Here is a 17,815-nt window from a genome sequence, read left to right on the forward strand (position 1 = left end):
GCTTTCCCTTTCAGTGTAACTGTAAAGAGTGAGATCGAGTTCCTGCATCACCGATTTACACATCAGCTGAGGATCAGGCAGTCACTTCTCTAACAATTCAGGCATGGGGGGGGGGGGGGGCACACGTGCCCCCTGCAGCATGCAGCCCAAGCTCAATGGTGACCCCTATATGTCTGCTCCTGCCTTAAGCAGAAGGAGATGAATCACTCCGCATGGGAAGGGAATGTGCAGGGCGGGACTTGAGCCAGTTGTGGCGTGGCTGCGGAAGTGACATGCTCCCGAAATAGAAAAAATAGTACCTCACATCCACAAGAACAAAACATGAATACGGAGGCACCCAGAAAGATGAAAAAAGCTCAGATAAGTCGGATGCTGGCTGAGACTTTTTTTTTTTTTTTTTTTTTTTTACTCTGCATTCTTTTATTCTCTGATTGCCGGGCCCCCCTGCTGGCTGGGCCCGGTACAGCAGGGCCAGTTGTACTGGCTTATCAGCGGCCCTGCCTGGAAATCTCCTCCCACAAGTGTCCCCATTGGAAGATTTTCCTTCTATTCTTCTACCGGTGACAACTCTGACATGTTGGATGCTCAGCACTTCCTTTCTTCACCAATAACGGTCCCCAGACAGATCCCTACTGGGGATCCAGAGAACAATAAATAGCTGACGGGATCCAACCCCCCATCCCTCCGTCCCACACTAAGAGGACACTTTTCTTGTAGATATAGACCAGTGGTTTCCAAACTGCGGCCCTGGGGCCGGATGTGGCCCTTTACTTGCCTTTATGCGGCTCTTGAGGGGCCCATAACATGTCCATCCATAACGGACTCCAATGATGGGGCACTATTCCTCCCACTGATACCAATGATGGGGCACTATTCCTGCCACTGATGCCAATGATGGGGCACTATTCCTCCCACTGACACCAATGATGGGGCACTATTCCTCCCACTGACACCAATGATGGGGCACTATTCCTCCCACTGATACCAATGATGGGGCACTATTCTCCCCACTGATACCAATGATGGGGCACTATTCCTCCCACTGACACCAATGATGGGACACTATTCCTCCCACTGACACCAATAATGGGCCACTATTCCTCCCACTGATACCAATGATGGGGCACTATTCCTCCCACTGACACCAATGATGGGGCACTATTCCTCCCACTGATACCAATGATGGGGCACCATTCCTCCCACTGACACCAATGATGGGGCACTATTCCTCCCACTGATACCAATGATGGGGCACCATTCCTCCCACTGATACCAATGATGGGGCACTATTCCTCCCACTGACACCAATGATGGGGCACTATTCCTCCCACTGATACCAAGGATGGGGCACTATTCCTCCCACTGACACCAATGATGGGGCACTATTCCTCCCACTGATACCAATGATGGGGCACCATTCCTCCCACTGACACCAATGATGGGGCACTATTCCTCCCACTGATACCAATGATGGGGCACCATTCCTCCCACTGATACCAATGATGGGGCACTATTCCTCCCACTGACACCAATAATGGGACACTATTCCTCCCACTGATACCAATGATGGGGCACTATTCCTCCCACTGATACCAAGGATGGGGCACTATTCCTCCCACTGACACCAATAATGGGCCACTATTCCTCCCACTGATACCAATGATGGGGCACTATTCCTCCCACTGATACCAATGATGGGGCACTATTCCTCCCACTGACACCAATGATGGGGCACTATTCCTCCCACTGATACCAATGATGGGACACTATTCCTCCCACTGACACCAATGATGGGGCACTATTCCTCCCACTGACACCAATGATGGGGCACTATTCCTCCCACTGATACCAATGATGGGGCACTATTCCTCCCACTGATACCAATGATGGGGCACTATTCCTGCCACTGATGCCAATGATGGGGCACTATTCCTCCCACTGACACCAATGATGGGGCACTATTCCTCCCACTGACACCAATGATGGGGCACTATTCCTCCCACTGACACCAATGATGGGGCACTATTCCTCCCACTGATACCAATGATGGGGCACTATTCCTCCCACTGATACCAATGATGGGGCACTATTCCTGCCACTGATGCCAATGATGGGGCACTATTCCTCCCACTGACACCAATGATGGGGCACTATTCCCCCTACTGATACCAATGATGGGGCACTATTCCTCCCACTGATACCAATGATGGGGCACAATTTCTCCCACTGACACCAATAATGGGCCACTATTCCTCCCACTGATACCAATGATGGGGCACTATTCCTCCCACTGACACCAATAATGGGCCACTATTCCTCCCACTGATACCAATGATGGGGCACTATTCCTCCCACTGATACCAATGATGGGACACTATTCCTCCCACTGACACCAATGATGGGGCACTATTCCTCCCACTGACACCAATGATGGGGCACTATTCCTCCCACTGATACCAATGATGGGGCACTATTCCTCCCACTGATACCAATGATGGGGCACTATTCCTGCCACTGATGCCAATGATGGGGCACTATTCCTCCCACTGACACCAATGATGGGGCACTATTCCCCCTACTGATACCAATGATGGGGCACTATTCCTCCCACTGATACCAATGATGGGGCACAATTTCTCCCACTGACACCAATGATGGGGCACTATTCCTCCCTCTGATACCAATGATGGGGCACTATTCCTGCCACTGATGCCAATGATGGGGCACTATTCCTCCCACTGATACCAATGATGGGGCACTATTCCTGCCACTGACACCAATGATGGGGCACTATTCCTCCCACTGATACCAATGATGGGGCACTATTCCTGCCACTGATGCCAATGATGGGGCACTATTGCTCCCACTGATACCAATGATGGGGCACTATTCCTGCCACTGATGCCAATGATGGGGCACTATTCATCCCACTGATACCAATGATGGGGCACTATTCCTCCCACTGACACCAATGATGGGGCACTATTCCTCCCACTGACACCAATGATGGGGCACTATTCCCCCCACTGACACCAATGATGGGACACTATTCCTCCTATTGACACCAATGATGGGACACTATTCCTCCCACTGACACCAATGATGGGGCACTATTCCTCCCACTGATACCAATGATGGGGCACTATTCCTCCCACTGACACCAATGATGGGGCACTATTCCTCCCACTGACACCAATGATGGGGCACTATTCCTCCCACTGATACTAATGATGGGGCACTATTCCTCCTATTGACACCAATGATGGGACACTATTCCTCCCACTGACACCAATGATGGGGCACTATTCCTCCCACTGATACCAATGATGGGGCACTATTCCTCCCACTGATATGAATGATGGGGCACTATTCCTCCCACTGACACCAATGATGGGGCACTATTCCTCCCACTGATATGAATGATGGGGTGCTATTCCTGTGATAACAATAGGGCACTATTTCTTCCACTAAAACCAATGATGGGGCATTGTTTACATTCACTGATGCGGGGGCATTTTCTACTCCCAGATTTTACCCTCTAAAGGAACGGGTGAGCGGATTCCTCAGCTAAGAAAGACCAAGGCCAGATTTCATCACTGGATCCGGGATCTGGCGCCCCCCTGTGTAGATGAGAGGGAGCACATGGCTCTCTCCTGCTCCCTGCAGCTATGTGTACTATTGCAGACAAAGCTCCCCAGTATGTATCCCCCCCCCCCGTCCCAATCCTACCCCTTCCTCCAGTATGTATTCCCCCCCCCCGTACCAATCCTACCCCTTCCTCCAGTATGTATCCCCCCCCCCCGTCCCAATCCTACCCCTTCCTCCAGTATGTATTCCCCCCCCCCCCGTACCAATCCTACCCCTTCCTCCAGTATGTATTCCCCCCCCCCCGTACCAATCCTACCCCTTCCTCCAGTATGTATTCCCCCCCCCCCCCGTACCAATCCTACCCCTTCCTCCAGTATGTATCCCCCCCCCCCGTCCCAATCCTACCCCTTCCTCCAGTATGTATTCCCCCCCCCCGTACCAATCCTACCCCTTCCTCCAGTATGTATTCCCCCCCAGTACCAATCCTACCCCTTCCTCCAGTATGTATTCCCCCCCCCCGTACCAATCCTACCCCTTCCTCCAGTATGTATTCCCCCCCCCCCGTACCAATCCTACCCCTTCCTCCAGTATGTATCCCCCCCCCCCGTCCCAATCCTACCCCTTCCTCCAGTATGTATTCCCCCCCCCGTACCAATCCTACCCCTTCCTCCAGTATGTATTCCCCCCCAGTACCAATCTTACCCCTTCCTCCAGTATGTATTCCCCCCCCCCCGTCCCAATCCTACCCCTTCCTCCAGTATGTATTCCCCCCCCCCCGTACCAATCCTACCCCTTCCTCCAGTATGTATTCCCCCCCCCCGTACCAATCCTACCCCTTCCTCCAGTATGTATTCCCCCCCCCCCCCGTACCAATCCTACCCCTTCCTCCAGTATGTATCCCCCCCCCCCGTCCCAATCCTACCCCTTCCTCCAGTATGTATTCCCCCCCCCCCGTACCAATCCTACCCCTTCCTCCAGTATGTATTCCCCCCCAGTACCAATCCTACCCCTTCCTCCAGTATGTATTCCCCCCCCCCGTACCAATCCTACCCCTTCCTCCAGTATGTATTCCCCCCCCCCCCGTACCAATCCTACCCCTTCCTCCAGTATGTATCCCCCCCCCCCGTCCCAATCCTACCCCTTCCTCCAGTATGTATTCCCCCCCCCCGTACCAATCCTACCCCTTCCTCCAGTATGTATTCCCCCCCAGTACCAATCTTACCCCTTCCTCCAGTATGTATTCCCCCCCCCCGTACCAATCCTACCCCTTCCTCCAGTATGTATTCCCCCCCAGTACCAATCTTACCCCTTCCTCCAGTATGTATTCCCCCCCCCCCGTACCAATCCTACCCCTTCCTCCAGTATGTATTCCCCCCAGTACCAATCTTACCCCTTCCTCCAGTACAACTTCCCCACAGTATGTATTACCCCCCAGTACTAATCTTACCCCTTCCTCCAGTACAACTTCCCCACAGTATGTATTAACCCCCAGTACTAATCTTACCCCTTCCTCCAGTACAACTTCTCCCCAGTATGTATTAACCCCCAGTACCGATCTTACCCCTTCCTCCAGTATGTATCCCCCCTTAGTACCAATCTTACCCCTTCCTGCAGTATGTATTCCCCCCAGTACCAATCTTACCCCTTCCTCCAGTACAACTTCCCCACAGTATGTATTACCCCCCAGTACTAATCTTACCCCTTCCTCCAGTACAACTTCCCCACAGTATGTATTACCCCCCAGTACTAATCTTACCCCTTCCTCCAGTACAACTTCCCCCCAGTATGTATTAACCCCCAGTACCGATCTTACCCCTTCCTGCAGTATGTATTCCCCCCAGTACCAATCTTACCCCTTCCTGCAGTATGTATTCCCCCCAGTACCAATCTTACCCCTTCCTCCAGTACAACTTCCCCACAGTATGTATTACCCCCCAGTACTAATCTTACCCCTTCCTCCAGTACAACTTCCCCACAGTATGTATTACCCCCCAGTACTAATCTTACCCCTTCCTCCAGTACAACTTCCCCCCAGTATGTATTAACCCCCAGTACCGATCTTACCCCTTCCTCCAGTATGTATCCCCCCCAGTACCAATCTTACCCCTTCCCCCAGTATGTATTCCCCCCAGTACCAATCTTACCCCTTCCCCCAGTATGTACTACTCTCAGTACCAATCTTACCTCTGCCCCAGTACAGCTCCCCCCAGTACAGATCTCACCCCTTCCTCCCCTTTATACAGCTCCCCCTTGTATAGATATCTCCTCCCTGAGTACAGCTCTCCCCACGGATGTTCTGGGGGAGGAAGTTGGTTCCAGTAGAGGGACAGTTGGAAGGAAAGACGGACTGAGGGATTTGGTCCCAGTAGAGAGACAGTTGGAAGGAAAGACGGACGGAGGGATTTGGTTCCAGTAGAGGGACAGTTGGAAGGAAAGACGGACGGAGGGATTTGGTCCCAGTAGAGGGACAGTTGGAAGGAAAGACGGAAGGAGGGATTTGGTTCCAGTAGAGGGACAGTTGGAAGGAAAGACGGACGGAGGGATTTGGTCCCAGTAGAGGGACAGTTGGAAGGAAAGACGGACTGAGGGATTTGGTCCCAGTAGAGAGACAGTTGGAAGGAAAGACGGACGGAGGGATTTGGTCCCAGTAGAGAGACAGTTGGAAGGAAAGACGGACGGAGGGATTTGGTCCCAGTAGAGGGACAGTTGGAAGGAAAGACGGACGGAGGGATTTGGTCCCAGTAGAGGGACAGTTGGAAGGAAAGACGGACGGAGGGATTTGGTCCCAGTAGAGAGACAGTTGGAAGGAAAGACGGACGGAGGGATTTGGTCCCAGTAGAGAGACAGTTGGAAGGAAAGACGGACGGAGGGATTTGGTCCCAGTAGAGGGACAGTTGGAAGGAAAGACGGACTGAGGGATTTGGTCCCAGTAGAGAGACAGTTGGAAGGAAAGACGGACGGAGGGATTTGGTCCCAGTAGAGAGACAGTTGGAAGGAAAGACGGACGGAGGGATTTGGTCCCAGTAGAGGGACAGTTGGAAGAAAAGACGGAAGGAGGGATTTGGTCCCAGTAGAGGGACAGTTGGAAGAAAAGACGGACGGAGGGATTTTCTCCCAGTAGAGGGAGAGTTGGAAGGAAAGACGGACGGAGGGATTTGGTCCCAGTAGAGGGACAGTTGGAAGGAAAGACGGACGGAGGGATTTGGTTCCAGTAGAGAGACAGTTGGAAGGAAAGACGGACGGAGGGATTTGGTCCCAGTAGAGGGACAGTTGGAAGGAAAGACGGACGGAGGGATTTGGTCCCAGTAGAGGGACAGTTGGAAGAAAAGACGGAAGGAGGGATTTGGTTCCAGTAGAGGGACAGTTGGAAGGAAAGACGGACGGAGGGATTTGCTCCCAGTAGAGGGACAGTTGGAAGGAAAGACGGACGGAGGGATTTGGTCCCAGTAGAGGGACAGTTGGAAGGAAAGACGGACGGAGGGATTTGGTTCCAGTAGAGAGACAGTTGGAAGAAAAGACGGACGGAGGGATTTGGTCCCAGTAGAGGGACAGTTGGAAGGAAAGACGGACGGAGGGATTTGGTTCCAGTAGAGGGACAGTTGGAAGGAAAGACGGACGGAGGGATTTGGTCCCAGTAGAGGGACAGTTGGAAGGAAAGACGGACGGAGGGATTTGGTCCCAGTAGAGGGACAGTTGGAAGAAAAGACGGAAGGAGGGATTTGGTTCCAGTAGAGGGACAGTTGGAAGGAAAGACGGACGGAGGGATTTGGTTCCAGTAGAGGGACAGTTGGAAGGAAAGACGGACGGAGGGATTTGGTCCCAGTAGAGGGACAGTTGGAAGGAAAGACGGACGGAGGGATTTGGTCCCAGTAGAGGGACAGTTGGAAGAAAAGACGGAAGGAGGGATTTGGTCCCAGTAGAGGGACAGTTGGAAGAAAAGACGGACGGAGGGATTTGCTCCCAGTAGAGGGACAGTTGGAAGGAAAGACGGACGGAGGGATTTGGTCCCAGTAGAGGGACAGTTGGAAGGAAAGACGGACGGAGGGATTTGGTCCCAGTAGAGAGACAGTTGGAAGGAAAGACGGACGGAGGGATTTGGTCCCAGTAGAGGGACAGTTGGAAGGAAAGACGGACGGAGGGATTTGGTCCCAGTAGAGGGACAGTTGGAAGAAAAGACGGAAGGAGGGATTTGGTTCCAGTAGAGGGACAGTTGGAAGGAAAGACGGAAGGAGGGATTTGGTCCCAGTAGAGAGACAGTTGGAAGGAAAGACGGACGGAGGGATTTGGTCCCAGTAGAGGGACAGTTGGAAGGAAAGACGGACGGAGGGATTTGGTTCCAGTAGAGGGACAGTTGGAAGGAAAGACGGACGGAGGGATTTGGTCCCAGTAGAGGGACAGTTGGAAGGAAAGACGGACGGAGGGATTTGGTCCCAGTAGAGGGACAGTTGGAAGGAAAGACGGACGGAGGGATTTGGTCCCAGTAGAGGGACAGTTGGAAGGAAAGACGGACGGAGGGATTTGGTCCCAGTAGAGAGACAGTTGGAAGAAAAGACGGACGGAGGGATTTGGTCCCAGTAGAGGGACAGTTGGAAGGAAAGACGGACGGAGGGATTTGGTTCCAGTAGAGGGACAGTTGGAAGGAAAGACGGACGGAGGGATTTGGTCCCAGTAGAGGGACAGTTGGAAGGAAAGACGGACGGAGGGATTTGGTCCCAGTAGAGGGACAGTTGGAAGGAAAGACGGACGGAGGGATTTGGTTCCAGTAGAGGGACAGTTGGAAGGAAAGACGGACGGAGGGATTTGGTCCCAGTAGAGGGACAGTTGGAAGCAAAGACGGACGTAGGGATTTGGTTCCAGTAGAGAGACAGTTGGAAGGAAAGACGGACGGAGGGATTTGGTCCCAGTAGAGGGACAGTTGGAAGCAAAGACGGACGTAGGGATTTGGTTCCAGTAGAGGGACAGTTGGAAGGAAAGACGGAGGAAGGGATTTGGTCCCAGTAGAGGGACAGTTGGAAGGAAAGACGGACGGAGGGATTTGGTCCCAGTAGAGGGACAGTTGGAAGCAAAGACGGACGGAGGGATTTGGTCCCAGTAGAGAGACAGTTGGAAGCAAAGACGGACGGAGGGATTTGGTCCCAGTAGAGAGACAGTTGGAAGCAAAGACGGACGTAGGGATTTGGTTCCAGTAGAGGGACAGTTGGAAGGAAAGACGGACGGAGGGATTTGGTCCCAGTAGAGGGACAGTTGGAAGCAAAGACGGACGTAGGGATTTGGTTCCAGTAGAGGGACAGTTGGAAGGAAAGACGGACAGAGGGATTTGGTCCCAGTAGAGGGACAGTTGGAAGCAAAGACGGACAGAGGGATTTGGTCCCAGTAGAGGGACAGTTGGAAGAAAAGACGGACGGAGGGATTTGGTCCCAGTAGAGGGACAGTTGGAAGGAAAGACGGACGGAGGGATTTGGTCCCAGTAGAGGGACAGTTGGAAGGAAAGACGGACGGAGGGATTTGGTCCCAGTAGAGGGACAGTTGGAAGGAAAGACGGACGGAGGGATTTGGTTCCAGTAGAGGGACAGTTGGAAGGAAAGACGGACGGAGGGATTTGGTCCCAGTAGAGGGACAGTTGGAAGCAAAGACGGACGTAGGGATTTGGTTCCAGTAGAGGGACAGTTGGAAGGAAAGACGGACGTAGGGATTTGGTCCCAGTAGAGGGACAGTTGGAAGGAAAGACGGAGGAAGGGATTTGGTCCCAGTAGAGGGACAGTTGGAAGGAAAGACGGACGGAGGGATTTGGTCCCAGTAGAGGGACAGTTGGAAGCAAAGACGGACGTAGGGATTTGGTTCCAGTAGAGGGACAGTTGGAAGGAAAGACGGACGGAGGGATTTGGTCCCAGTAGAGAGACAGTTGGAAGCAAAGACGGACGTAGGGATTTGGTTCCAGTAGAGGGACAGTTGGAAGGAAAGACGGACGGAGGGATTTGGTCCCAGTAGAGGGACAGTTGGAAGCAAAGACGGACGTAGGGATTTGGTTCCAGTAGAGGGACAGTTGGAAGGAAAGACGGACAGAGGGATTTGGTCCCAGTAGAGGGACAGTTGGAAGCAAAGACGGACAGAGGGATTTGGTCCCAGTAGAGGGACAGTTGGAAGGAAAGACGGAGGAAGGGATTTGGTCCCAGTAGAGGGACAGTTGGAAGGAAAGACGGACAGAGGGATTTGGTTCCAGTAGAGGGACAGTTGGAAGGAAAGACGGAGGGAGGGATTTGGTCCCAGTAGAGGGACAGTTAGAAGGAAAGACGGACGGAGGGATTTGGTTCCAGTAGAGGGACAGTTGAAAGAAAAGACGAAAGGAGGGATTTGGTCCCAGTAGAGGGACAGTTGGAAGGAAAGACGGACGGAGGGATTTGGTCCCAGTAGAGAGACAGTTGGAAGGAAAGACGGAGGAAGGGATTTGGTCCCAGTAGAGGGACAGTTGGAAGGAAAGACGGACGGAGGGATTTGGTCCCAGTAGAGGGACAGTTGGAAGCAAAGACGGACGTAGGGATTTGGTTCCAGTAGAGGGACAGTTGGAAGGAAAGACGGACAGAGGGATTTGGTCCCAGTAGAGGGACAGTTGGAAGCAAAGACGGACAGAGGGATTTGGTCCCAGTAGAGGGACAGTTGGAAGGAAAGACGGAGGAAGGGATTTGGTCCCAGTAGAGGGACAGTTGGAAGGAAAGACGGACAGAGGGATTTGGTTCCAGTAGAGGGACAGTTAGAAGGAAAGACGGAGGAAGGGATTTGGTCCCAGTAGAGGGAAAGTTGGAAGGAAAGACGGACGGAGGGATTTGGTCCCAGTAGAGGGACAGTTGGAAGCAAAGACGGACGTAGGGATTTGGTTCCAGTAGAGGGACAGTTGGAAGGAAAGACGGACGGAGGGATTTGGTCCCAGTAGAGAGACAGTTGGAAGCAAAGACGGACGTAGGGATTTGGTTCCAGTAGAGGGACAGTTGGAAGGAAAGACGGACGGAGGGATTTGGTCCCAGTAGAGGGACAGTTGGAAGCAAAGACGGACGTAGGGATTTGGTTCCAGTAGAGGGACAGTTGGAAGGAAAGACGGACAGAGGGATTTGGTCCCAGTAGAGGGACAGTTGGAAGCAAAGACGGACAGAGGGATTTGGTCCCAGTAGAGGGACAGTTGGAAGGAAAGACGGAGGAAGGGATTTGGTCCCAGTAGAGGGACAGTTGGAAGGAAAGACGGACAGAGGGATTTGGTTCCAGTAGAGGGACAGTTAGAAGGAAAGACGGACGGAGGGATTTGGTTCCAGTAGAGGGACAGTTGAAAGAAAAGACGAAAGGAGGGATTTGGTCCCAGTAGAGGGACAGTTGGAAGGAAAGACGGACGGAGGGATTTGGTCCCAGTAGAGGGACAGTTGGAAGAAAAGACGGATGGAGGGATTTGGTCCCAGTAGAGGGACAGTTGGAAGGAAAGACGGACGGAGGGATTTGGTCCCAGTAGAGGGACAGTTGGAAGGAAAGACGGACGGAGGGATTTGGTCCCAGTAGAGGGACAGTTGGAAGAAAAGACGGAAGGAGGGATTTGGTCCCAGTAGAGGGACAGTTGGAAGGAAAGACGGACGGAGGGATTTGGTCCCAGTAGAGGGACAGTTGGAAGAAAAGACGGAAGGAGGGATTTGGTTCCAGTAGAGAGACAGTTGGAAGGAAAGACGGATGGAGGGATTTGGTCCCAGTAGAGGGACAGTTGAAAGGAAAGACGGAAGGAGGGATTTGGTCCCAGTAGAGAGACAGTTGGAAGGAAAGACGGATGGAGGGATTTGGTCCCAGTAGAGGGACAGTTGGAAGGAAAGACGGACGGAGGGATTTGGTCCCAGTAGAGGGACAGTTGGAAGGAAAGACGGACGGAGGGATTTGGTCCCAGTAGAGGGACAGTTGGAAGAAAAGACGGAAGGAGGGATTTGGTCCCAGTAGAGGGACAGTTGGAAGGAAAGACGGACGGAGGGATTTGGTCCCAGTAGAGGGACAGTTGGAAGAAAAGACGGACGGAGGGATTTGGTCCCAGTAGAGAGACAGTTGGAAGGAAAGACGGATGGAGGGATTTGGTCCCAGTAGAGGGACAGTTGGAAGGAAAGACGGACGGAGGGATTTGGTCCCAGTAGAGGGACAGTTGGAAGGAAAGACGGACGGAGGGATTTGGTCCCAGTAGAGGGACAGTTGGAAGAAAAGACGGAAGGAGGGATTTGGTCCCAGTAGAGGGACAGTTGGAAGGAAAGACGGACGGAGGGATTTGGTCCCAGTAGAGGGACAGTTGGAAGGAAAGACGGATGGAGGGATTTGGTCCCAGTAGAGGGACAGTTGGAAGAAAAGACGGAAGGAGGGATTTGGTCCCAGTAGAGGGACAGTTGGAAGGAAAGACGAACGGAGGGATTTGGTTCCAGTAGAGGGACAGTTGGAAGGAAAGACGGACGGAGGGATTTGGTCCCAGTAGAGGGACAGTTGGAAGGAAAGACGGACGGAGGGATTTGGTCCCAGTAGAGGGACAGTTGGAAGGAAAGACGGACGGAGGGATTTGGTCCCAGTAGAGGGACAGTTGGAAGGAAAGATGGACGGAGGGATTTGGTCCCAGTAGAGGGACAGTTGGAAGAAAAGACGGAAGGAGGGATTTGGTCCCAGTAGAGGGACAGTTGGAAGGAAAGACGGACGGAGGGATTTGGTCCCAGTAGAGGGACAGTTGGAAGAAAAGACGAAAGGAGGGATTTGGTCCCAGTAGAGGGACAGTTGGAAGGAAAGACCGACGGAGGGATTTGGTCCCAGTAGAGAGACAGTTGGAAGAAAAGACGGACGGAGGGATTTGGTCCCAGTAGAGGGACAGTTGGAAGAAAAGACGGATGGAGGGATTTGGTCCCAGTAGAGGGACAGTTGGAAGGAAAGACGGACGGAGGGATTTGGTCCCAGTAGAGGGACAGTTGGAAGGAAAGACGGACGGAGGGATTTGGTCCCAGTAGAGGGACAGTTGGAAGGAAAGATGGACGGAGGGATTGAGGGATTTGGTCCCAGTAGAGGGACAGTTGGAAGAAAAGATGGACGGAGGGATTTGGTTCCAGTAGAGGGACAGTTGAAAGGAAAGACCGACGGAGGGATTTGGTCCCAGTAGAGAGACAGTTGGAAGAAAAGACGAAAGGAGGGATTTGGTCCCAGTAGAGGGACAGTTGGAAGGAAAGACGGACGGAGGGATTTGGTCCCAGTAGAGGGACAGTTGGAAGAAAAGACGGATGGAGGGATTTGGTCCCAGTAGAGGGACAGTTGGAAGAAAAGACGGAAGGAGGGATTTGGTCCCAGTAGAGGGACAGTTGGAAGGAAAGACGGATGGAGGGATTTGGTCCCAGTAGAGGGACAGTTGGAAGAAAAGACGGAAGGAGGGATTTGGTCCCAGTAGAGGGACAGTTGGAAGGAAAGACGGACGGAGGGATTTGGTCCCAGTAGAGGGACAGTTGGAAGGAAAGACGGACGGAGGGATTTGGTCCCAGTAGAGAGACAGTTGGAAGAAAAGACGGAAGGAGGGATTTGGTCCCAGTAGAGGGACAGTTGGAAGGAAAGACGGACGGAGGGATTTGGTCCCAGTAGAGGGACAGTTGGAAGAAAAGACGGAAGGAGGGATTTGGTCCCAGTAGAGGGACAGTTGGAAGAAAAGATGGACGGAGGGATTTGGTTCCAGTAGAGGGACAGTTGAAAGGAAAGACCGACGGAGGGATTTGGTCCCAGTAGAGAGACAGTTGGAAGAAAAGACGGAAGGAGGGATTTGGTCCCAGTAGAGGGACAGTTGGAAGGAAAGACGGACGGAGGGATTTGGTCCCAGTAGAGGGACAGTTGGAAGGAAAGACGGATGGAGGGATTTGGTCCCAGTAGAGGGACAGTTGGAAGAAAAGACGGAAGGAGGGATTTGGTCCCAGTAGAGGGACAGTTGGAAGGAAAGACGAACGGAGGGATTTGGTTCCAGTAGAGGGACAGTTGGAAGGAAAGACGGACGGAGGGATTTGGTCCCAGTAGAGGGACAGTTGGAAGGAAAGACGGACGGAGGGATTTGGTCCCAGTAGAGGGACAGTTGGAAGGAAAGACGAACGGAGGGATTTGGTCCCAGTAGAGGGACAGTTGGAAGGAAAGATGGACGGAGGGATTGAGGGATTTGGTCCCAGTAGAGGGACAGTTGGAAGAAAAGATGGACGGAGGGATTTGGTCCCAGTAGAGAGACAGTTGGAAGAAAAGACGGAAGGAGGGATTTGGTCCCAGTAGAGGGACAGTTGGAAGGAAAGACGGACGGAGGGATTTGGTCCCAGTAGAGGGACAGTTGGAAGAAAAGACGAAAGGAGGGATTTGGTCCCAGTAGAGGGACAGTTGGAAGGAAAGACGGACGGAGGGATTTGGTCCCAGTAGAGGGACAGTTGGAAGGAAAGACGGACGGAGGGATTGAGGGATTTGGTCCCAGTAGAGGGACAGTTGGAAGGAAAGACGAACGGAGGGATTTGGTTCCAGTAGAGGGACAGTTGGAAGGAAAGACGGAAGGAGGGATTTGGCCCCAGTAGAGGGACAGTTGGAAGGAAAGACGGACAGAGGGATTTTGTCCCAATGGAGGGACAGTTGGAAGGAAAGACGGACGGAGGGATTTGGTCCCAGTAGAGAGACAGTTGGAAGGAAAGACGGACGGAGGGATTTGGTCCCAGTAGAGGGACAGTTGGAAGGAAAGACGGAAGGAGGGATTTGGTCCCAGTAGAGGGACAGTTGGAAGGAAAGACGGAAGGAGGGATTTGGTCCCAGTAGAGAGACAGTTGGAAGAAAAGACAGACGGAGGGATTTGGTCCCAGTAGAGAGCCAGTTGGAAGAAAAGACGGACGGAGGGATTTGGTCCCAGTAGAGGGACAGTTGGAAGGAAAGACGGACGGAGGGATTTGGTCCCAGTAGAGGGACAGTTGGAAGGAAAGACGGACGGAGGGATTTGGTTCCAGTAGAGGGACAGTTGGAAGAAAAGACGGAAGGAGGGATTTGGTCCCAGTAGAGGGACAGTTGGAAGGAAAGACGGACGGAGGGATTTTGTCCCAGTAGAGGGACAGTTGGAAGAAAAGACGGAAGGAGGGATTTGGTCCCAGTAGAGGGACAGTTGGAAGGAAAGACGGACGGAGGGATTTGGTTCCAGTAGAGAGCCAGTTGGAAGAAAAGACGGACGGAGGGATTTGGTCCCAGTAGAGGGACAGTTGGAAGGAAAGACGGACGGAGGGATTTGGTCCCAGTAGAGGGACAGTTGGAAGGAAAGACGGACGGAGGGATTTGGTTCCAGTAGAGGGACAGTTGGAAGAAAAGACGGAAGGAGGGATTTGGTCCCAGTAGAGGGACAGTTGGAAGGAAAGACGGACAGAGGGATTTTGTCCCAGTAGAGGGACAGTTGGAAGAAAAGACGGAAGGAGGGATTTGGTCCCAGTAGAGGGACAGTTGGAAGAAAAGACGGACGGAGGGATTTGCTCCCAGTAGAGGGACAGTTGGAAGGAAAGACGGACGGAGGGATTTGGTTCCAGTAGAGGGACAGTTGGAAGGAAAGACGGACGGAGGGATTTGGTCCCAGTAGAGGGACAGTTGGAAGAAAAGACGGACGGAGGGATTTGGTCCCAGTAGAGGGACAGTTGGAAGGAAAGACGAACGGAGGGATTTGGTTCCAGTAGAGGGACAGTTGGAAGGAAAGACGGAAGGAGGGATTTGGCCCCAGTAGAAGGACAGTTGGAAGGAAAGACGGACAGAGGGATTTTGTCCCAATGGAGGGACAGTTGGAAGGAAAGACGGACGGAGGGATTTGGTCCCAGTAGAGGGACAGTTGGAAGGAAAGACGGAAGGAGGGATTTGGTCCCAGTAGAGGGACAGTTGGAAGAAAAGACGGACGGAGGGATTTGGTCCCAGTAGAGGGACAGTTGGAAGGAAAGACGGACGGAGGGATTTGGTCCCAGTAGAGGGACAGTTGGAAGGAAAGACGGACGGAGGGATTTGGTCCCAGTAGAGAGACAGTTGGAAAGAAAGACGAACGGAGGGATTTGGTTCCAGTAGAGGGACAGTTGGAAGGAAAGACGGAAGGAGGGATTTTGTCCCAGTAGAGGGACAGTTGGAAGGAAAGACGGAAGGAGGGATTTGGTCCCAGTAGAGGGACAGTTGGAAGAAAAGACGGACGGAGGGATTTGGTCCCAGTAGAGGGACAGTTGGAAGGAAAGACGGACGGAGGGATTTGGTCCCAGTAGAGGGACAGTTGGAAGGAAAGACGAACGGAGGGATTTGGTTCCAGTAGAGGGACAGTTGGAAGGAAAGACGGACGGAGGGATTTGGTCCCAGTAGAGGGACAGTTGGAAGGAAAGACGGACGGAGGGATTTGGTCCCAGTAGAGGGACAGTTGGAAGGAAAGACGGACGGAGGGATTTGGTCCCAGTAGAGGGACAGTTGGAAGAAAAGACGGACGGAGGGATTTGGTCCCAGTAGAGGGACAGTTGGAAGGAAAGACGGAAGGAGGGATTTGGTCCCAGTAGAGGGACAGTTGGAAGGAAAGACGGACGGAGGGATTTGGTTCCAGTAGAGAGACAGTTGGAAGGAAAGACGGACGGAGGGATTTGGTCCCAATGGAGGGACAGTTGGAAGGAAAGACGGACGGAGGCATTTGGTTCCAGTAGAGAGACAGTTGGAAGGAAAGACGGACGGAGGGATTTGGTCCCAGTAGAGGGACAGTTGGAAGGAAAGACGGACGGAGGGATTTGGTCCCAGTAGAGGGACAGTTGGAAGGAAAGACGGAAGGAGGGATTTTGTCCCAATGGAGGGACAGTTGGAAGGAAAGACGGACGGAGGGATTTGGTCCCAGTAGAGAGACAGTTGGAAGGAAAGACGGACTGAGGGATTTGGTTCCAGTAGAGAGACAGTTGGAAGGAAAGACGGACGGAGGGATTTGGTCCCAGTAGAGGGACAGTTGGAAGGAAAGACGGACAGAGGGATTTGGTCCCAGTAGAGGGACAGTTGGAAGGAAAGACGGACGGAGGGATTTGGTCCCAGTAGAGAGACAGTTGGAAGGAAAGACGGACAGAGGGATTTGGTCCCAGTAGAGGGACAGTTGGAAGGAAAGACGGACGGAGGGATTTGGTCCCAGTAGAGGGACAGTTGGAAGGAAAGACGGACTGAGGGATTTGGTTCCAGTAGAGAGACAGTTGGAAGGAAAGACGGATGGAGGGATTTGGTTCCAGTAGAGAGACAGTTGGAAGGAAAGACGGACTGAGGGATTTGGTTCCAGTAGAGAGACAGTTGGAAGGAAAGACGGACTGAGGGATTTGGTTCCAGTAGAGGGACAGTTGGAAGGAAAGACGGACTGAGGGATTTGGCCCCAGTAGAGGGACAGTTGGAAGGAAAGACGGACGTAGGGATTTGGTCCCAGTAGAGGGACAGTTGGAAGGAAAGACGGACGGAGGGATTTGGTCCCAGTAGAGAGACAGTTGGAAGGAAAGACGGACGGAGGGATTTGGATCCAGTAGAGAGACAGTTGGAAGGAAAGATGGACGGAGGGATTTGGTCCCAGTAGAGGGACAGTTGGAAGGAAAGACGGACGGAGGGATTTGGTCCCAGTAGAGGGACAGTTGGAAGGAAAGACGGACGGAGGGATTTGGTCCCAGTAGAGGGACAGTTGGAAGGAAAGACGGACGGAGGGATTTGGTCCCAGTAGAGGGACAGTTGGAAGGAAAGACGGACGGAGGGATTTGGTCCCAGTAGAGGGACAGTTGGAAGGAAAGACGGACGGAGGGATTTGGTCCCAGTAGAGGGACAATGGTGCTACATAGAGGACATGTATCTGTCTCGGTCACCTCGGGCTCAGTACAAAGCACCATACAAGGAGAAGGATTTCTTGTTGATCATGTGATTGTCATTCTGGAATCTCATTGGCTGATAAGAACTGTCACTTTTTAGCTCACCTTATTGATGGCCACCATCTTGTTCCTGTAGTAGATGCTGGGTCCATAGAAGGCCTTTATCCCACGAACGTACTTACACCCGCCCAGGTGGAACGTTCCAGAAACATCGGAGAGAAGAACATGATCCGGGAACCTGTCAGAATATAGAATATTGTCTGCTTTATGCCTTTCATTGGGACCCTCAAAATTGTCTCCATCTTCACCAGTGCAGCTGTAAAGATTCCCTCCCTGTTCCACTCTTACAGCAAAGAAGCCCTTCC

General features: G+C 52.6%; 1 protein-coding gene across 3 annotated transcripts in view; it reads right to left on the reverse strand.

Moving 5' to 3' along the window:
- The window catches only part of LOC143958879 (protein sel-1 homolog 3-like), a 235,717-nt gene that overhangs the window by 152,001 nt on the left and 65,901 nt on the right, over nucleotides 1–17,815 (reverse strand). For all 3 annotated transcript variants that reach the window (XM_077467863.1, XM_077467862.1, XM_077467861.1), the window contains exon 7: nucleotides 17,556–17,688. In XM_077467863.1, coding sequence (XP_077323989.1) covers nucleotides 17,556–17,688 — 133 coding nt within the window. The remainder of the gene's footprint in view (nucleotides 1–17,555; nucleotides 17,689–17,815) is intronic.

The sequence above is a fragment of the Lithobates pipiens genome, unplaced genomic scaffold (genome assembly GCF_037356315.1).
Source record: "Lithobates pipiens isolate NorthernLeopardFrog02 unplaced genomic scaffold, aLitPip1_a1.2 Scaffold_63, whole genome shotgun sequence".
Taxonomy (NCBI): domain Eukaryota; kingdom Metazoa; phylum Chordata; class Amphibia; order Anura; family Ranidae; genus Lithobates; species Lithobates pipiens.